At 33.5% G+C, this 20,552-nt stretch overlaps 4 protein-coding genes across 6 annotated transcripts; 3 read left to right on the top strand and 1 right to left on the bottom strand.

The window, feature by feature from the left end:
• The first annotated feature begins 43 nt into the window (after window positions 1–43).
• LOC106758092 lies at window positions 44–5,193 on the top strand. The gene is made up of 5 exons (XM_014641006.2): window positions 44–750; window positions 1,386–1,484; window positions 2,181–2,225; window positions 3,680–3,817; window positions 4,394–5,193. Exons 1-5 carry the CDS (start codon window positions 391–393, stop codon window positions 4,724–4,726), a joined length of 975 nt encoding a protein of 324 aa, XP_014496492.1. The 5' UTR covers window positions 44–390; the 3' UTR covers window positions 4,727–5,193.
• Window positions 5,194–6,369: 1,176 nt separating this feature from the next.
• Window positions 6,370–7,984, top strand: LOC106758122 (trihelix transcription factor ASIL2-like). Its single transcript, XM_014641047.2, has one exon. It carries the CDS (start codon window positions 6,814–6,816, stop codon window positions 7,765–7,767), a length of 954 nt encoding a protein of 317 aa, XP_014496533.1. The 5' UTR covers window positions 6,370–6,813; the 3' UTR covers window positions 7,768–7,984.
• A 5,112-nt stretch (window positions 7,985–13,096) lies between these two features.
• On the bottom strand, window positions 13,097–16,923 carry LOC106759100. Its single transcript, XM_014642110.2, has 5 exons — window positions 16,776–16,923; window positions 16,633–16,659; window positions 16,392–16,459; window positions 16,257–16,283; window positions 13,097–14,108 (listed from the first exon to the last, which is right to left on the bottom strand). Exons 3-5 carry the CDS (start codon window positions 16,434–16,436, stop codon window positions 13,404–13,406), a joined length of 777 nt encoding a protein of 258 aa, XP_014497596.1. The 5' UTR covers window positions 16,437–16,459; window positions 16,633–16,659; window positions 16,776–16,923; the 3' UTR covers window positions 13,097–13,403.
• A 161-nt stretch (window positions 16,924–17,084) lies between these two features.
• Window positions 17,085–19,098, top strand: LOC106758992. Of its 3 annotated transcripts, XM_022779536.1 has the most exons (4): window positions 17,085–17,231; window positions 17,306–17,379; window positions 17,599–17,841; window positions 18,117–19,098. In XM_022779536.1, the coding sequence occupies exons 2-4, from the start codon at window positions 17,320–17,322 to the stop codon at window positions 18,699–18,701; spliced, it is 888 nt and encodes a 295-aa protein (XP_022635257.1). In that variant the 5' UTR covers window positions 17,085–17,231; window positions 17,306–17,319; the 3' UTR covers window positions 18,702–19,098. The 3 variants fall into 3 exon arrangements, with proteins under 3 accessions (XP_022635257.1, XP_022635258.1, XP_014497490.1); XM_022779537.1 differs by lacking the exon at window positions 17,306–17,379; XM_014642004.2 differs by having other exon boundaries at window positions 17,085–17,379.
• Window positions 19,099–20,552: the final 1,454 nt, after the last annotated feature.

The raw sequence follows: 20,552 nt of genomic DNA, 5'->3' as shown, positions 1-20,552 counted from the left end.
CAATGCGTCATCATCCCCTGGGTGGAAAGTAGGTTGTTGTCAAAGGTTGTACAGTAATTTTGTTTTGCATGGACTTTGCAGGCACGCAATGTGAGGTGAAAATAGTGACAAGAGTCAGAAGACAAAACTGAGTGCATAAATTACAAAGAAAGGAAAAGGAAAAAGAAGGAAAAGAGATAAAGATAGATTGATGAGAAATAATGTGGTTTTTATTTGCGGTGGAAGCATCACCTTTCTGTTTGATTCAGCTTCATAATGAAAAAGCCGCCAACGATCTTGTCCTCTGCGCTGTTGTTGATGTTCACGCTTCCTCCGTTTTCCATGCCCACGTAGAAAAAAGGAAAAGCCAAAAACAAAGCCACCCCTTTCAATTTCTCTGCATTCTGGAAAATGGGTCGTCGCCAAAACGATTCAGATTTTGGTAGGTTCGCGCTTTTCGCCCTCTTCTTGATTGGCACAATCTCTTGCTCCGCGGTGTACCTTTTCCTTTCCGTGATCTTGAGACCCAACAGTGAATCTCTGCCTTCACTGGAAGATGAGGGTCCAAAAGAAGAGCAATGTTGCAGAGGGGTTGAGAATTTGGAGCTTTGGGGTGAGGCCGTCAAATGGGGCTCTGAATTTGTTTTGAATTCCTCCGAAGAATGTTGCATGGCGTGTAAGAGAATGTGTAACGGTGAGGGAGGGCCCTGTTTGTGTAATTCCTGGGTTTATTGTGGCGATAGAGAGGCGTGTGGACCTAGATTTGGTGAGGTATCGTGGCATTTCTTTTGGTTTGCCACTGCTAGATTTAATTTATCATATTAGGCATGTGATGTAGGATATTTAGCGTGTTGATTAGCTCTTGCACTTGCTTTTGGCTTCACGTGTAGTGTTTATTTATTGTTAGTGTGCAGTTTTCATTGGGTATACTTCCCAATGTTAGATCTTGCCTAAGATTCAGTTTTTGTGCCACTTGTTCTCAAGGCCTGACCCCAGTGGTTGTGTATTGGGTACTCGTGCTCCATATTGGAGGTCCGATTTTCTCATGTCAATGAGCCTAAAGAATTTAAATGATGCTGTTCTCAATTTTTTCCTGCTTGCAATTGGGTTTTATCATATCTTATATTCTGATTACTGAATACTTGATACATGGCGAACTCTTGGAGATTATCACAAATACGAATCTAGTTGCTTCATGTCTTTGTGCTTTAGTTTAATGGATTGATCTGGGAATTTGGTTGGGCATAAGAGTATCATCATTGTAAAGATTGCTGTTCTAGCTGGTTTAGTTTTTTATCATTGCCTTGAATTAACAATTGAATAAGAATGAAATTTTAATCCTTTTTTTTTTAATAGAATTTTGGAGGTACTTGATAGTTGATTCTATTTTCCTGCTTTCGTTTCAGTGTTGGTTAAAAAAGCAACAGGATGCTTTAAATCCTGATCGACGAGACTCGGGAGATCTTGTAATGTGGACTTCTGGGTTGGTCTTTCGTAAGGGAGAGGTAGGAATATTATTTATTGTAGTTTTTTCTATCAAATTATTTTATTTGGTTTGTAAAAGTATTTTCTTTTCGGATTAAAAAAAATCATTGCAACAAAGTGAAAAGCTAGAAAAAAAAAAAAAAAAACAAGAAGAGATTTGTCATGGAAACCTCCTCTAGAATCCCGTGTTAAGCTCCAACCAAATGCATTAGATTGTAGAAATTTTATGTCAAGGAGTAACCTGTTTATGGATGAGAAACAAGGTAGAAAAAAACTGCAAAATGTTTTTCCTCTTTGCATTGTTATAAAAGGCAAAGAGTTTTGCTATACAAATGAATATGTAGTATTGTATTTCCTGCCAGTTAATCAATCAATGATTCGACTTTAATGCTTCTAAATCTTCTCAATTACTTTGGGAGGATCTTCTGATATCATGCCGCATTACTCCCTATATGTATTTTGAGAATCCTGCTTTAGGTTAGAATAACTTCATTCTAATGTGTTTATGAGTTTTTGCCCTTAATTGTATCCCATCTTTTTTATCATAATTGAATTGAAGTGTAAGCATTATGCAATGATTTATGTTCATCATAATTTGCTGAAATATATATATTCTCAACATCCTTTTGTTTTATGCTCAGCATGAAGCTATGTGATTGTTGAATACTAGATCTTTGAGCAACATATAACTTTTCCTTATACACTTGTATTTTTAGGAAATCGTTGGTATGGAAACGGACCATGGAATTCTTCGTATAAAAGTAAGTAATTCTCTACATACCCACTGTATTATATCATTTTCATTTGCACCTTTTTACCCTGGTTATTTTATATCTGGTATGCCAGATATGTTTTTCATTTTTATGTTGTTTCTATCATGTAATTCTTAATGTTAAATCTAACAAACAAACGAGGCACATCCAATGTGTTTGAAAAAATAAAAGTCATCTAGCTCTTAATAAATTGCTTCTCTTTCTGTATTAATGTGTGTGAAGGGGAGGGACCGATAGATGCCATACATGTTTTGGTTTATTAGTATTGTTTTTTGTATCATCTAGTCATTTTACTGATGGACTAGAAGAAGTTTGACTATGCATAAGAAATTTGTTGATTGGCTTGCTAAGAGAGAAAAATTAGAAAAAAAAATGGGAAAGTAGCATGTCTAAAAGCTAAATTTAGCTTATGCAATAGAGTCTAAAAATTTAGGAAAACTATATTTTAGCTAAATTTAGCTTCTACAAATTAGCTTATGCATAAGTTAGTTTTAACTCTTAGAAAATCTCATGTAATTTTTTTTTCTCTCGTACTTATCTTTGTGAAGAGAAGTTTGTTCAAATGTACCTGGAGATAAAGAGAACACAGATTTTTACACTTTGTTTAGAATTTCTAGTAACTGCACGTATTTTTGCCTTTTTCCAAAGCAGTATCTGATCACATGCTTTCCACATGCTGATTATTTTTCAGCTTGAATCATTCATCTATTATCTACTTGGTCTGATTATTTTTGTGAAACTTTGCATAAGTTGCAGCTGATAGCATCAGCCAAAGGTTTGGAAAAAGCTGATAGCATAAGTTGCATAATTTGTGAACAGATTATGTAAAGCGGGCTATTGGAAAAAAAAAATAATTTTGAGAAGATTATGTACATATGTGTCTTTTTTGAGTGATTTAGGTTCAGAGACATTTGAAAAGGTAGTTCTTTTAATGCATACAAGCTTGGAATACAGGATTATCTAGTTCCAAGGAAGATGGCTTGTTACTAGGGTTGATGCTAAGTGCACTTGTCGACCAGTGTTTAAGGCAAGTTCAATATTAAAAATGCAATTTTGGATAGAGCAGTGAGTGATGTCGGTGTTGACATATTCTGTACCAAGTAGTAGGTGTAGCTTGAAGATGTTGCACTTGCACATACTGTCATCTAGCCTTATACTTTTAGTTTAGAGTGTCACTGGATAGGAGGGGGAGGTATTTTTTAATTTTGAACTCTGCTTCAACTTTTGCCCGTATTTGATGAAGATTCTGTCTTCTGAGCCTCAATCATGCTGCTAGCCTACTAGTAAAATGCAAAGTTATATCATGACCAATATCTAGATATAATGGCTTGACTTTCTACAGATATATGATTTGGGACAGTGTAATGCTCTCCTAGTTGTTCGATAGATAGATTGAGAGGAGGAAACTGAAAAAAATGTGTTCTAAACTTTCATTGCCACAGCTTTTGCCCGAATGCGCTCCAAATTCTGTCTTCTACATTCTTGAACTCTTGGCACTGCCTCACTGTATTGGTTGTCAGATTCATAGAGCTGAAAGCCGAGGAAGCTTTTGGGATTCAAAAGGAAATCACATAAAAAGGGTAAGATTTATTATGTTAATAACTATAGAAAATTGTGCATATGTTCTGCACAGATTTGCTGCTTGTTTTAATCAATTTCTTTGTGAATGAATTGATTTTGGTTGACAAAGTGTCTGCTCATCTGCTTATCACATGACTAGTTGTTGTATTTTTATACCGTCGGCAAATGCTACTTAAATGATTTTATTTTCCTTTTCCAGATTCTCTATAGCAATATTTCTTGGTAATTATATTTGACTTGGTTAGACTCTGTTCTTCAGCTTTTTATTCATGGTTAACTCAACTTTTTGTGGTCCTCAGCTTCTTCTATCGGCCATTTAAATGAAAAAAGGAGAGGATAAATCAACTAGTGGATCCATTTGTGTTTAATACTGGTTCTATCCTTTACCTGCATCTGCTTAATTTTTATCCTAGCTTTCTTGTTTTGAAGTAGTTGAAGTTTGTTCCTGAATGGTGGAAACTTGTCCTCTGCAGGCTGCTTTGTTCTTAAATTTAATTTCTGTACAACTTACCTCCAGATTATTGATTATTGACAACCCCCTTTTTTTGCGTTTTTGAATTTGAATGTTGATGTAGACTCCATATGGTCCTCCTTTTGCACTTATTCAGGGAACATTGGAATCCCATGGGTCTATTTTCAAGGATATTCCAAAAGAGTACTGCCCTACCGTAAGAAGAGGATCTGTAGCATGGGTTGGTTCTGGTCCAGAATTCTTCATCAGCCTTGCGGATCACGAGGAATGGAGAAATCCATACACCGTTTTTGGCTATGTTCTATCTGAGGATATGGAAATCTTAGAGAAAATTTCTCAGCTTCCAACTAAATCTGAAATTTGGAATAGCATTAAGATCTCTATCTTGGAGAACCCAGTTTCATTACGGTTTCGAAGAATGAACACAAAGTCTTGAATCCTCAGTTTCATTGATTTGTTCTTTCAAAATTTTCCTTCTTTGTTAAGTGATAAGGGGTTCAATATGGATCTTGTGCTCAAGTTGCTTCCAGACATTCTAGCTGATTGCAAATCAAATAGAGTAGAGTGAGTGAGTATACTAGTTTGATAGATATGTCTGTGGATATTTCACGCTTCTGTTATTTCATATTTCCTTGCACATAACTTAGTGTAGAAGAAAGGGCAGCATCATTCTCATCATCGTGGACAACAAAAGCATACTGGAAATGGGATTATGTCCCAAGATACTAGCTGATGACACCCATTTGCAGACATTATTGTGTGCTACAAAATTAGTGAACATTTCTTCATTCACCATCAGATTAGGTGGAGCCATAGAATAGAATAATTGACTCATTGTATTGAAGTTTGTGCCTTGCACTTCTTGCCTTTCATCATACAAAAATATTGTTTGGTTAAGTTTTAGTATTTTCTCTTGTTAGGTAATATTTTGTACATTTCTGGAAGGAAGTTCAATTTTTGACATATCAACGTGGCAAGTTACTTTATATAAATAAGATATTGACAAATATTGGAACATTTATCTATCCTGATAACTTGTAATATAGTCCAAAAGCTTGCAGTTTTCATGTGTTTGTAACTTTCTGGGAACCTAGAAAATCAATCTATTTAAATTAACAATTACTGGTTCAAGTGGTAAGACTAGCAATAATAAGCTGATAAAATCAATGAGAAGATTCCTTTAAAAAGAGTCAAAATGGAATATCATTGTTGACAAAACAGGATACTTTAACAACTTTGGAGAGAGACAGAAGGTTTTAAGTGTGATTATGTCTGTTTGAAAGCTCCAATTACGTTGTGGTTAAAAACAACTACAATGATAACGATTACCAACCATTCCACTCAATCCGATCTATTATAGTTTCAAATTTAGGAAATAAATTTATTTCAACTTATTTATTAGTTAAAAAAAATTGAATTTATTCTAGTTTATGGTTAATAGATTAAACAAGTTACTTTATTGGATCATTTAATTATAATTTTTTTTTAATTTAATTTTTTAAATTTAAACCAAAATGATGTTATTAAGTTCTAGACACAAGAACAAAATTAGATAAATGAATCATATATATAGATGAAGTTCACTCACGTATATAATATAATTTTTTAGAGCACTACTCTTATTCTTTGAATAATCAATACATTTCTTTAGTACTTTTACTTTAAATATTTTTAAACAAATTTAGAAAAGAAGCAGTTTAAAATAAATTTAACCAAAATAATTACATAATAACCTTTAAATTAAACGAATCATTCGAGTAACAAATGTTCGTTTGATTGTAGGATAGATTTCGGTATAATATCAAGAACAATAATTATAAATAGTTTAATAGGAACTTAGTTTTTGAATATTTTTAGAAATATGAAATAAAAAGAAAAAGTGTTTAAATATTAGAAAAAAACGAAAGTATAGAAAAGGAAATAAGTAGGAAGTTAGGTAAAAGTTGTTGAAGGGGAATCTTAGGTTTTTAGAGGTGTAACCCACTCTAACTAAGAAGAAAAAAAATGAGAATATGAATTAATAAAGAAAGATGAGAGGAGAAAGAAGGAGGTAATGTAGAAGAAGTAGAAGTAGAAGTAGGAGTGCTGGGTGGGTGAAGAAAGAAAGAAAGAAAGAAAGAAAGAAAGAAAGAAAGCATTAAAAATGATGTTGGGAAAAACACACAGCCCACCCTTGGCGGTGGGTAACTTTAATAACACCCACCAAGTGCCCACCCCACAAACAGCTAATTTTGATGATAAGGGAAAGGGAATTGGTCATGGCCAAAGTCAGAGGTGGACCTCTCTCCCCCGCGGCGCACGTTAGCCCCTCTCCATCTCTCCCAAGCGGTGGTGGCCTCCTCATCCACCCACGTCACAAATTCAGCCGCACATCCCTCCCAAGCACTTTAACAACAACCATGCCCCTTTCCCAAACAACAACCTTTTCACTCTCTTCTCCTCTTCTTCCCCTCCTTATCCTCCGCCCCACTCCTCCATATCCTTCACCCTCCCCCTTAACCTAAAAACACTACCTTTCTTCCCATGGCTTCCCCATCTTCCCCCACTGATTCCAATCCCCCCTCCGCCCTCCCCCTCACTCTCGCCGCCCCTCCCTCCACCTCCTCCCGCCGTCTCCCCCCGCCATGCTGGACCCCGGAGGAAACTTCCGCCCTCATCGACGCCTACCGCGACAAGTGGTACTCCCTCGGCCGCACCAACCTCAAAGCCACCCACTGGCAAGAGGTCGCCGATGCCGTCACTGCCCAGTGCCCCAACGCTTCCCCCACTGCCAAAACCGCCGTCCAGTGTCGCCACAAAATGGAAAAACTCCGCAAACGCTACCGCACCGAAATCCAACGCCTCCGCTCCCTCCCTCTCCCTCGCCTCATCAACAACTCCACCACCGCTTCACCCTCCTCCTGGGTTCACTTCAAATCCATGGATTCCATGGAAAAAGGCCCCAACAAACCCCACACCGACACAACCACCGCCACCAACCCTAACACCCCCACCAACAACCTCAATTTCCCAGACGACGACAACGACGACGATGATCTGTACGAGGAATTCAAGAACGCCCCTGGATCCAACACGCGCAGCCTCAATAAACTCTACAAGAACGGTTTTGGATCCGGATCCGCCTCCGGGTTCCGGATCCGGATCCCGGCCGGGGTGCCAAACCACACCTCTTCGAAATTCTTCAACGCGCCTCCTCCCGGCATGGTGCCGCGCAACGGCGCGAAGAGGGAGCGTGAGAGCGACGCGGTGGCCGAGATGGTGGGCGCGATAAAGGTGTTGCGCGATGGGTTCGTGAGGATGGAGCAGATGAAGATGGAGATGGCGAGGGAAATTGAGAGCATGCGAATGGAGATGGAGATGAAGCGCACGGAGATGATCCTGGACTCTCAGCAGCGGATCGTTGAGGCTTTCGCCAGGGCCGTTTCACAAAAGAGGAGCAAGGGCAAGTCGACGCCTTCTCCCTCGTCGCAACCCTGATTATGAATATTGGGTGCTTTATGCCTCTAAGGTGTTTGATTAATCGTGATTAGTATGTTCTCTTTCTGTTTTAGGTAGGTTCATATTGCTATACTCTTCTCCTGCAACTTTTGCTCTTGTCTGGGATCTGTTTATTCATGTTCAATACTCTAGGCTCGGTCAATATGCTTTTAAGCCTTTCATCTACTTCTCTGTCTCTTTACAAATTTCCTCCTCATACTTTTCTTTCATTACCTCTAACTCTCTACTTTTTCATTATTCTAATTACCTTCTTAGTCTCCTCTTATGTTTATATAATATTTTCTCCTTCAATAACATTTTTCTGTTTGGAAGACCAAAACCATTGCCTTGACTTAAGCTAAAGTTGCACATAAGCTCTTAAAATACAATTCAGGTTGTAGTAAATTATGTGGGTGCTTTGTGTTTAAAAGAAAATTGTTCAATTGGGGACAAAAACTGAAAGGATTTGGTAGAGGATTTTGAAGCATTTAAAATGAGTTAAGATGGAGATTGAACTGAAAATACATGAATCTCTTTTCATGTTTCAGGAGTCTTGATCAGATTAAACCGGACGACAAAAAAAAATAAAATAAAATACAAACATATTATAAACTTAAGGATAACTTCAAAATGCACATAAATTTATTTACGGGTTATCTTTCCTTTAACCCAAGTATAAGCATTTCCTGAGAAATGGTTTCAGTAATAACATCAAAATAGTCTTGTTATTGTACTAAAAAACATGTTGAGAGAAAAGGGGTCTGAATGCTCAGAGATCTTGTCAGCCAAAAGAGTATCAGATAAAAAAGGATTGTCATGCGTGAGATCTTTCCTAGTAAAACCTTCATAGTTGCCGACTTTTTACTGGGCGATCCTTCTATACCCTTTTAAAGTAAGGGCCTTTAAAGTAAGGAATTTTGATGTGGATTAATTAAACTATGTTATCTGCAATAATTTCATCCACACTTTCAAAGATCGCAGAGACTCCTTTGGTCATTGGTGGTTCGTGACAGTGGAGGATGCAACAGTGTTGCAGTAGAGGAAGTGAATTGGAACTCTGCTTTCTCATGAAAAAGAGATTTACCATTGATTCGTTAATGTGGAGGAATTCTGCGATCCATTATCTTTCAACTAAAGAAATGTCACGTCATCTAACAAATTGAATCCACTTATAAAAGTATCAAAACCCTTCTTTTTAAAAGGCACCACACTCTCTGCCATTTTATATTTGCATATCTTCTCTTTTTAAGGTTTTAAACAACTCTTTTTCTTAGTTAAAAGTCGTAGTTAAAGACTAGTTCAGAGAAGAAGAACATTTGTTTCTCAAACTCAAGATAATACAAAGAAGATAGCAGAGTTTGTAAAGGAGTAGACATGGATAAAACTCCAAGTGTTCTCTTGCCTCCATTAGTACACTTGCAACACTTGTACAAGTACCGGTCTTTAGTTAATTTTTTTAGTTATTTTATACATGTTTTTGAAATACTTTTTAACCATCAAATGATCATCCTTCGGGAACATTTTTCTTATCTATCAAACGAATCTCCTCTTCCACCTGAGAAAATTTGGAAGTTTTAAAAGATTTTTTTTCTTCTTAAATTTGGTATCTTTATTTTTGAAACATTCAATATCATCTTTCAATTTTCAGTGTTGTTCTTTCATCTAATTTTACTAATGTTAGCAGTGTTTAAGGAAGAAGAAACACATCAACTGAAATACTCTTTCAAAAAATAGTTAACGAAATTAAATATTTTAAAAGTAAATATTCAAAGAAACTGAATTGAATCGTGTAAACAGAAGAGAAACAAAATAAACATTTTAACCTTTTAATAAGGATCAAGTATATTTTCCAATCGAGTGTTTCCACATCATCAATGAATAATAACTAGCTAAAAACCAAAATTATTTTATAGGGATTAAAAATCTTAAATTGATTATAATATGTAGCAAGAAATCTATTTTAGAAATATATCATCTGATGTAAATAATTTATAATGAATGATGAATAAGAATTTTTATTATCATAATATATATATATATATATATATATATATATATATATATATATATATATATATTTCTCAAATAATTGTTTTATTATTAATAAGATTTGAAGATGTACTAGGGACCACCGTCTGGGCAAGAATATAATCGGACGGCCGGTTAAGAGATCAACTCACTGAAAACTCCCAGCGAGGTGGACGGTTACCTCGTAAGACGGTTACCTTGTAAGACGGTCAGTAGGCTTGAATAGCGGGGTCCGGACGGTAGCAAGCGAACGGTCTCCATGGTTAAGGTAAATTCAAGATGATTTGTATAATCACGTGTTTAAGGTGATTGGGCTGCAATTGGGCCTTAATTAGGGCAACCTTAATACCAGGCCCATGTCCAACACTATAAATACATGTCAAAGATTCCAGGTAGGTAGGTTCATTTATTACGCATTTATCTCTGAATCTAAAAGCCCGATTGGATAACTTAACTAACTTAAGCATCGGAGTACCTTTGGCAGGTACCCTCTGGACACAGGGAGTACAAGGAAGAACTGGTGGAGTGAGTTAGCAGACGAGTCGAGGACAAGAAATTGTGTAGGTTGGGAACTCGGCCTCATACCGGAACATTTTGGCGCCCACCGTGGGGCCGAGTGTCTAAACCCAATGGTGACCACAAGAAACACGACTACTGAAGACCCTATGGAGGCGATTAGGGTGTTGCGACAACAAATGGAGGACATGAAGCGCCAGCACGAAGAAGAGTTGTCGGCAATGAGAGAGGAGTGCACGGCTCGGATCGCTAGGGAGCGGGCATCGAGGGAGAAGGGCAAGGAAGTAGCCGGTCGGGAGCAAGAAGACGACCCTCGGGCTTCGACCGGCCGAGAGAGTATGGCTGAACACAGTAGTGCTTCAGATCGAACTTAGAATATAGGGAACGCTGAGTTGGAGGGAAGCCAAGAGAGGACTAAGAGAGTGACTAGTACGACTAGTACTCTCGTCACAGTGCCGACGGTGAAGGAGAGGAAAAAACAAATTGAGAAGAAATTTCAACATAGAGAATAAATAAAGAAAGAGAGAGAAAAGTGATATTGTAATTTTTACTTTTTATCAATAATATAATTGTAGTATAATTTAAATAATTTTGTTTTGAATGTTATTATTTCGCATTTATATTTTCTCTTGCAAATCTAATTAAGAGAAATTCTGCTAAATTTTTTAACCCTTTTTTTAGTTGTGAAACAACCAACTCTCTTTTTTTTTTAAAAGAGGAACCACAACTTGCAAGCTTAACAAAATAACTAGACCATTTTAAGGATGAAGATCACGTTTGTTGTAACAAACCTACACAACATGAACTTTGTTTCATAGTCATGGTTGAAATTGAATGAGACATTCGAGGAAGAATAAAGCATGAATAGAGAGTTGGATTGTTGTAGTACCAATATCGTGCAACCTCCACGCAACACTTTTGCAATACCGATTTCACAACACCTTTCAATACTTTTCACTTTCTCTTTTACTTTATAAGTACAAAATTTTACTTTTTTTAATGACTATTTAATCTTGATAGTGTGAAATGATATCGAATAACATTTTTCTCAAATCAAACTATCATATTTAAAATAGTAAAAGTTATCTCGTGTTCATAAAGTACATACAAATTATCTCTTGTTCGAACACTTTCTTTGGAGGATAATATTCATCATACCTAGCTTGGAAATGTGCATGATAAAAATTCCATGATCAAGAGCTTTGATTAAACCATTTGTTGATTAGTCAACTCTCTTTATAGGAAGAAGACGGAACGAACGACTCTATTTGAGGATATGAACTCGTGCTATGCTTTTTAAATGTCTGATATTAGAGAAAAACCAAGTCAATTATTGAAGGTTGATTATTCAGGTAAGAGGCACAATCAATCGCTAAAACCTCGCAATTATGTTTATCATTTTTTTTTCTAAATAAAAGACTCACATTAATTTGGTTGATTTTATTTTTAGCATATTGAAGGATTAATTTGGTTGAGTATTTAAGTAAGAATTTCATAACTTAATTAATCTCAACCTAATGCCATTGAGAATCATTTTTGTTTGACACATGCCAAGAAACATTTCTTTCTCCCAGAAGATTAACACATTATTCCCAAAGAATGTGTAATAATAATAATAAAAGAAAGGGTTAAATATGTTTTTAGTCTCTATACTTTGGGGCGATTTTGGTTTTAGTCCATTTTCAAATTATGGTACAATTTAGTCCTTCAACTTTAAAAAACTCTGGTTTTAGTCTTTTTTACCAATTTTTTTTAGCTTTATTTGTTGTTTCAAGCACGTTTCTTAGTTAACATTGAAGCAAAAATGTGTCAAACAGTATAAACAATCCAAATGCTATAATGAAACGTGTTTGAAATAACAAATAAAGTTAAAAAAATTGGTAAAAAAGACTAAAACCAGAGTTTTATAAAGTTAAAGGACTAAATTGTACCATAAAATGGACCAAAACCAAAATCGTCTCAAAGTATAGAGACTAAAAACATATTTAACCCTAAGAAAAAACTCTTTTTTCTCTTTGTTTATCGAATTTATTTCTTGTAACAGATCAAAGATCCAAAAATAATTACCTTTGGAAAATCTTTCCCTTGAATCTTTGCATAATTGTGCATTGTCAATGTATACGGTGTCTCTGGGCAGTGTCAAAATTATCCATGATGCATATTACTTCGTTCTTGACCATCATGTTAAGAACAAGACAATAAAAAAAAATACACAAAAATTTAATGCAGTTTAACATAAAATGTTATGTTTATGTTTACAATACAATTATACTAGAAAATACTTTTATTTCATTTATACTTGAAAATAATGTGTATTTCAAATTTTACAAAAAAAAAAATTGTTTATATAACAAAATAAAAAACAACATCCTGTAACATTTACCGATATATCGAACATAAAATTATCTCGTACCAGTTCTGTAACGTTGTCATCGATAAAAGAGCACGTTTCATTTCTTCGTGAGGGATCATTTGTTCCATTTAGACGAGGAGCAAGAAGAATCAGTAGCATTCTCACTTGAATGTAAGTAAGAAGTTGAAGGGTTTTGTGAAAGATCCCATTGTTCATGAGAAAAAAGAAAACTACGAACAACTGAGCACAAAGATAGAGCAAGAAGACGGTCCAAGAAATAATAAAGAAGAAGAAGAAGGCACAACGGAAAAAAGGAGCAGGATCAACATGCTGATACCATATTGAGAATTCATACCTTCGTGGAGATGAAATAACGAAGATAAACACAAAAGGAAGTAGACGAAAAAGCTGACATACACAAAACAAACTATCAGACACAAAGGTCTATCATACACAAAAACAAACTATCAGACGCAAAGATCTATCACACGAAAGCAAAAGATCACTATGGTTCATAAAATACATGCAAGATAAGATATAAATACAAGCAGAATAATAACGAAACTCATGAGTTATTGGACCTGAAGAAGTCCAATAGTAAATACTCAATACCAAGCAGATGATAAGCAATGAGTTTCAACATCATGCAAATAAACGAAAGAAGGTATGTAATAAGTTTTGGATATATGTCAAGTAATGGGTATATGTTGTTGAGAGCTTAATCAACTAGGACATAAAGCTATTTGTTTGATTCAACTTCATCACCCATCCCTTGAACAATTACCGAAAAATCTTCGAAAGTAAAATCAGGTTCTCTCACTTTTGATCTCCCTGCACCTACATATGTCTGGACAAGGTAAATCATGAGCAACATCATAAAACAAACAATGAGAGAAAGTGCAAAAGCCGCTGTAGTAGTAAACCAGAGGAGAGGAAGTTTGAAAACGCCGCAAGTTACACCAACCCCTGACAACTTGCCAAACAACTTAAAGGTATAGTGAAGTGATTCAGAAATCAATATTAGCATGATAGAAATCTGATACACTGGTTGCAGTGGCCAAATCAGCAGCAAAACTAGAAGAAAACCCACCATGATTGTCATTTTATCTGTGATCTCTGGATTAAACTCTCCAAAGGCTTCCCCAAAGGTCAACAGTAATAGTGCTGTGTCAGATAAGTTTTCCAATTTGAAATCAAATTGAGCCGTCAGCTTTTCTGCTTTGAATTTTAGAAAAGCACCACCCGACACTAGCAACATGTAATGAAAATTCATAGGAATATACTCTATGCTCAACACTATTAAAGTTATACAATCCATGAAGCTTTTAGGACCGTGTCTTAGCAGTGTTTCAGGAGGAAGGTTTCTTGGTGGTGTTTTAGGAGGAGGGTTTATAGCTGTTTCAGTAGAACTCACAGAGCAGGCGCAGAAATCTTCTGTCTTTACCTGACAAAACAAAGAAATCAAATCAATGTGGTTGGTTTCACCTTGAAGAGATATAACTAAGGAAAAAGTAACAACACATTTTTAACACTGATAAGGTAAATTAATGTAGTTCAACTTACTCATTTCTTCTAAGTGTTTTTTTTTTTATATAATTTAATTTTCTGCCCAATATTTATATTAAAAAGAATTAATAACAGGAAATTCATTATTGAAGGACTCAAAATAATATACTTAAAAATTATATATTTTATTATTTTTACTAATATAAAAAAAGTAAAACATAATTCAATATAAAAGAAATTGTATATATTTAATAGATTTTTTTTTTAAAATTATTGAATGCATCAATGATTAAATCAAAATTAAAATTTTGAGTTATATCTTTTTTCAAAGTAAATAATTATATAATGTGTAAGAAATTTATTCTTCATTTTATTTCACAATTTTGTTTTAATAATACTCATTACAAGAAAAAAAAACACTATTCAAGTAATATATATTTCCTATTCTTATCAAATAATGATATAATTTAAATTTAAATAATTAAGAAAACTAACAATAAATTATTGAAGTTAAAATTTTAAACTAAATGAATATAATATTGACAACTTAGTAATAAAATTCTTTATTAATAGTAAATAAGCTAATAAGTAAAATAATGATAAATATTATAATCTTTCTTTCTTTATATGTATTTTAGTTCAATAATTATTTAAGTTTCATTTATAACAAAAACAATTTTTTGAAAACTCATACTTTAAAACAATGTGATTATACTATATATTTTAATAAGGAATATGTGAAAAAAAAAATATTGGGGGAATGGAGGTTTCTTATTTGACTGTACAAGTGAAAATTGTGTAAAAAATGTTAAATTTAGCACAGGATTGCCATAAAGGAACCAATTATAGTTACAATATAAAAAATTGTATTGTTGTCTACCATATCTACCTAGAGTAACATGGTTTTCTAATCAACAGTACATAACATTCATTTTATTAGATTTGATTTTGATTGATTTCTCTATAAACATTATTAAGAAAATAAAAGAAAGACAACTTCTTGAAAAAAATCTCGTGTAAAATTATACCTAAGATAATTTTAATTCATTAAAAAGAAAAATTGTTTATGTTGTTTTTTTAGTAAAATTTTGTTTCTCATGTCAAAAGTTAAAATATTTGAAAAGTTCAAGATTGAAGCACGTCATAAATATAATTAATTTGAATGTTTAAAATTGAATTCTTATTAAAAGAACTTATTTTAGTGAAATTCATTTTTTTAAGATTTTACTATTATTTTTGTCTTTTTATCTTTTATTTATAAATCAATATTTTTTTTCTCTATCTAATATTTTTTTAGTTCATTGGTGAATTCAATCCTTTCTTTTTCAAGGCAAGTTAACCAACAAGTGGGAAACGAAAATATAAAAGTAACTATGTTATATCCATTAACAATAAAATCAAAGAGTAAGATACTGATCATAATTAAGCCCATTATTCTTACAATTTATAATAACTGTAAAAAAAATATTTTTTAATTTGATAGTTTGTATTTTATGAATTATATATATATATATATATATATATATATATATATATATAATATGTATATTTATATATATTTCTCTTATTGTAAAAAAAAAAATTGTCCAAAGAAATAGTTATCTGAAAAATCATTTTTGAAAACTTAATTACATAAATATTGGTAAAATATTTACAAGAAAATGAAAAGATGGATAATATTAGTAGAATGGTCATAACTGAGTAATAAATGAACAATTAACCTCAATAATAATAAACTATTCATATTATTAATTATTAAAATAATAATTTTCACGCTTACTCCAAACACAGCAAATATACTTTTGTACTTATTCAACTTTAACATTTTTACAAGAGAAATATTATTTGACATACTTAAATTTTTTATATTTATTTGATATTATTTTTATTTATTTTTTATTTTTTTCTTTTCTAAAAATTATAAAATTTTACACTATTTTAATCTTTTATCTTATATTATGTGTCAAATAGACAGTTAAACAACGATGGCAAAAAAAACATTAAAGAAATGAAAAGGTTGTGACGAAGAACAAGTGAAATGCTTATATGTTATCCAAGATCAGACAGATTCGGTTTCAGTAATTACCAGATCGTGTTCCTTGTCCCGCAGTATCTATAATCATCATCAAATATAACATTATTAGCTATGAATTGCAGAGTTTGCATAAGCAAAGAAAGCACACTAAATAAACAAGAAAATTAGATTACTACTGTCTATTACGTTTGTGCCGTGTTCTTCATATTGGATCTCCATCTCAATATCCATATGCAAATATACCCAAGGTAGTGCTGTTAATCAGAGCACAACAAGTTTTTCAAGATAAACTATATATAATGGTAAATAAGATTTATCACTAAAGAACAACTGCAACATGAGGATGATGAAGAAATAAGCGAAATGCAAATGTCATATATATTCATGATCACAGAATAGATTCAGTAGGAAGTTTTTCATTACTTACCTGATTGAGTGCCTAATCGGGTAGTATCTGCAAGAGTTAACAAATATATACAGTACTGTGTAAGTTATCGAACATCAGCTTCAACAAAGAAAACATAGACAATAACCTACGGGATAAAAAGTATATGTCACACTGTTTATTACGTTAGGGTTGTTATCTCTTTCAGGAACGCTCTTCGTCTCCGCCTTTGTGTTAGAGACAAACTCCTTCGTCTCCACCTTTGTGTTAGAGCCAAACCTCTTCAAGAAGCTTAAGAATTTGTCTAAACACAAGTTGCAGTTTGTTGCAGTTTGAAAAAGACGACATTTTGAAGTCAAATCAAAGCAACAAACGCGTTTGCGTGTGGTGTCAATTGCTAGCGAAGTTTCAGACTCCATTTACTGAAAGCACAGACCCTTGGCTTTTGGTGAGTTTCATTTTTCAAACTACGCAGTTTAAGGATGTCTCTTCTTTCTTTTATTCTGAGTCTTCGTTGACCGAAGACTTTAGCAATAAACTAACTACTTTTCATACTCCCTTGAAGTTTCGATGGATGCAGATTAACGCGTTTTCTTAGCTTGAATTCATTAGTCTTGATCATTTTAGGAGGCCACAAGGAGGTACTATAATTTTTTTCTGCAATATTGGTTTCTCATTGTGTGGAAAGACTAGAACAACCGCCTGTGTTTTGTAGATTCAAACCCTTTCATGTCTTTCCCTGTGATGGATCGTCAATCGCAGAAGGATAGATATACGATCCGTGAAATAGTATGTGTTACTTTGTTTACATCCATTCCAACTGTTTCTGCTTTTTTCTGTTTTCTTCTTACTCCTCTCACCTGTTCATCCGTAGTTCACTTTTTTGTTCCCAATTTCTTATGTTTTGTTTTTCTAAAGCCTTTAATTTGTAATTATGGCACAATGTTGTTTAAGGATTCAATTGAAAGTATATGTGAATCACCACTTGTACTTGTTCTCGTGCCTCAGAAACGCGAATATATATCAAAGCTTTATGAACAACTAAGAGTGATGATGTATACTTATGAAGCTCGGATGGAACGAGTGCATTGCCCTTTGAAAAAGGATGCCAAGGAAACCCTTCGCTTTAAGGATAACTTGTTTTTTGAAGCTCAAAATCTATTCTCACACTTGAGAGGTATGAGACGTATGCTCAAAGCTCTACTCTGCAAGGATACTGTTGGATATCACAGCACAACAGAAAGCCACATGGTAAGTTGGTAAGATTAAAGATTTGTGAATAATTGTTCTGTTTGATGTTGTTTTGCTTTCTGATTTATGTTATCATGTAAGAGGATATATACTAACACATTTATGTTGAAGAAAATTTATTTTATTATTTTTTACTATTTCTTATTGTTCTCTTAAACTTTAGTAGAAGAAGGGGTTAATTTAGAAAAATACCGAGATTTCTAACCTGCCTATTGTAACTCGGAGAGATTTCTGTAACATTTCTGATCCTTCTTGGGACTTTCTATATGCTGCAGACAGGGAGTAGAATTTGGGGTACATTTTATGTGCCTAGTAATATGAGTGGTTTCTGTTACTTCAACGTGAAAAATCAAAAGGTGAATCAAAGTTTCACCACAGAAAACAAGTTCTTGGAGTGTATCAATGAACCATATGATGGTAATCCTTTAGACACTACGATAACGTTAAAGACTTCCCAACTGCGAGACAAGTTCACAGGTTGTGATCTAAACAACAATAGCGAACACTTCAGTCATGAAAAACGCAAGAAAACCGTACATCGTGTTTCATCTTTTGTGATGGCGTTCATTGTTTTTCTTTCGGTTGCCATGGAAATGTGCAGCCAGTTATCAATTATCCAGCTTCAGCCAAAATCTGGCCCCATGTTGTTTTTGTCCACAATTCTCAAGCTGTTCGGTTTCATGGCGTATGTATCAGCTACTGCAGCGATGATTGTTAATGGTGCACCATTCTCTAGGATGCAGGGTTCAATGCTAATGTTTTGGGCCACTTTTATGCTTGTCAGTTCTGCTAAATCACTCACAGAAGTGTACCTTCCATTACTGGGAATCATTTTCGCAGGAAGTTCTACCATTATATAAAGATCAATAATGAAAAAATTAAGAAGTGTACCTTCCATTACTGGGAATCACTCACAGAAGTGTACCTTCCATTACTGTTATACCTCCTATATATAAATATGAATTTATCTTCTGCGTGCTAGTGTTTATGGTCTAACATGCACCTTGATGTTCAGGGTGCACCCATGGTCCAACAGCTTTATAGCCATAGATTTTGTTTGAAATAACTTAACAAATAAGTCTATGACTGTAAAGGTTGGTTTTTCAGTCCCCTAAACTCAAGGTGCATTTAGAACCCTGTGTGTTTCTTGTTCTTGTTTGTATCAATAATTCATAGGTGAAACACCGTACTTTCGGTGCAGTGCTGTACTGTTTTTGTTGGATTTTACTTGCTTACCATTATGTTGAAATTTTATATTTCAGTGATTTAATATGAGCAAATACTCTTTACTAATTGTGTTAGACAGACATCACAAATATATACGAACTTAGCAGAGCATAAAGATCTGTAATATTTAAGATTAAAACATGCTCGTCATATGTTTGTTAGTGATGGAATTATTCCAACACATATACAAAAAAAGTACCTCAAGATGTCATCAATGAAGTCTCCATGTTCATTCATACCCTTTTCTATATTGCCCAATTCTTTATATAAAATTTTCAATCTTGAGTGAAATTCGAGATGTGCATGATAATTTATATCAAGCAGCAGTATATGTTCAACAGCTCAAGTATACACCATTAAGAGTTTGCGAGCACAGTGAAAAGAATATATATGTGTGTATATATATAGGGGAGAATGAGTGGTTCTTGACTTTGTTATAAAAAATTGATATTGAGGGACCATCATCATGTTTTGTATAGGCAAAGAGTAGGCCAATGTCTTATTTTGTCCCCTTTCATTATTTCAACTAATGGAATTTTGATATATATGTAAAATCAGAGCATACTGCGGAGGAAGAAGGAGAGTGGCACAAAAGAAGAGAAATAAAAAATCATTCTAGAAAGCTGTTTCTGAGAAGTATTTTTTATGTGTTTCGGAAAGCTATTTTCAAAATACATTTTATATAGGAGTGTGTTTTGGAAAACTCATTCCAAAAAGCATTATACGTGTTTTGGAAATTTCATTTCGGAAATTTCATTCCAGAAAACATATCCCAAAATTCATTTCATACGTTCTAGAAATTTTGTTTCAAAAATCACACTTTCGGAAATCTTGTTCTAGAAATTCTTCTCTGGAAATTTCATTCAAAAATTGAGTAGTTTCCAAAATGTATATTCTGGAAGTCATTTTTCCTTACAGTAAAATGGTCGTTTTAAAAATTTGAAGATGTGCGCAAAGATGCTGTGGGTGCAATAAGTAAAGATCAAAGGTCTACTAAAAACGTATTGTAGACTGTTTCTGTTTGTACCTCCACACATTTTTTTTCCTGCATTGTCACAATCCAAAACTATTCTTAGGATTGTATTTTTCTTTAAAATTTGTTAAAGGATTTTCTTCTTAACGAATTTTAAAATTAATTGAAGTTTCCAAAAATTCTTTAACAAATTTCAAAAATCGTTAAAAAAAATTTTCAACGAATTTGTTGAAAGATTTTTCAAAGATTTCAATAAATTTCAAAATTTGTTAAAGAAAAAAATCTTTCAATAAATTTCAAAACTTGTTGAATAATTTTTTCTTTTAACAATTTTTAAAATTTATTAAAGAAAAAATATTTCAATAAATTTTAAAATTCATTGAAACACAAAAAATAGAATGTAAAATTTTTTGAATTACAAAAAGATAATTTTGAAATTAAAAAAAAAAAATGTGAAGGTGTAAGGAAAAATGTGTGAAAATACAGGGTAAAACAACCTAAATTGTAATAT

This window comes from Vigna radiata, chromosome 4 (genome assembly GCF_000741045.1).
Source record: "Vigna radiata var. radiata cultivar VC1973A chromosome 4, Vradiata_ver6, whole genome shotgun sequence".
Classification (NCBI taxonomy): domain Eukaryota; kingdom Viridiplantae; phylum Streptophyta; class Magnoliopsida; order Fabales; family Fabaceae; genus Vigna; species Vigna radiata.
Note: the sequence above shows the minus strand (reverse complement) of the source record. Positions and strands in the feature narration are given on the sequence as shown.

Bases quoted from the DNA above. Each gene is read 5' to 3' on its own strand.
- LOC106759100 (XM_014642110.2), bottom strand. From the start codon at position 16,436: ATGGATATTGAGATGGAGATCCAATATGAAGAACACGGCACAAAC. The intron at 16,284-16,391 runs GTAATAGACAGT...TGATGATTATAG, and splicing joins ATGAAGAACACGGCACAAAC to ATACTGCGGGACAAGGAACA. The intron at 14,109-16,256 runs GTAATTACTGAA...TTGTTTTGTCAG, and splicing joins GGGACAAGGAACACGATCTG to GTAAAGACAGAAGATTTCTG.
- LOC106758092 (XM_014641006.2), top strand. From the start codon at position 391: ATGGGTCGTCGCCAAAACGATTCAGATTTTGGTAGGTTCGCGCTTTTC. The intron at 1,485-2,180 runs GTAGGAATATTA...TTGTATTTTTAG, and splicing joins TGGTCTTTCGTAAGGGAGAG to GAAATCGTTGGTATGGAAAC. The intron at 3,818-4,393 runs GTAAGATTTATT...ATGTTGATGTAG, and splicing joins AAGGAAATCACATAAAAAGG to ACTCCATATGGTCCTCCTTT.
- LOC106758992 (XM_022779536.1), top strand. From the start codon at position 17,320: ATGTCTTTCCCTGTGATGGATCGTCAATCGCAGAAGGATAGATATACG. The intron at 17,380-17,598 runs GTATGTGTTACT...CTCGTGCCTCAG, and splicing joins GATATACGATCCGTGAAATA to AAACGCGAATATATATCAAA. The intron at 17,842-18,116 runs GTAAGTTGGTAA...TATATGCTGCAG, and splicing joins GCACAACAGAAAGCCACATG to ACAGGGAGTAGAATTTGGGG.
- LOC106758122 (XM_014641047.2), top strand. From the start codon at position 6,814: ATGGCTTCCCCATCTTCCCCCACTGATTCCAATCCCCCCTCCGCCCTC.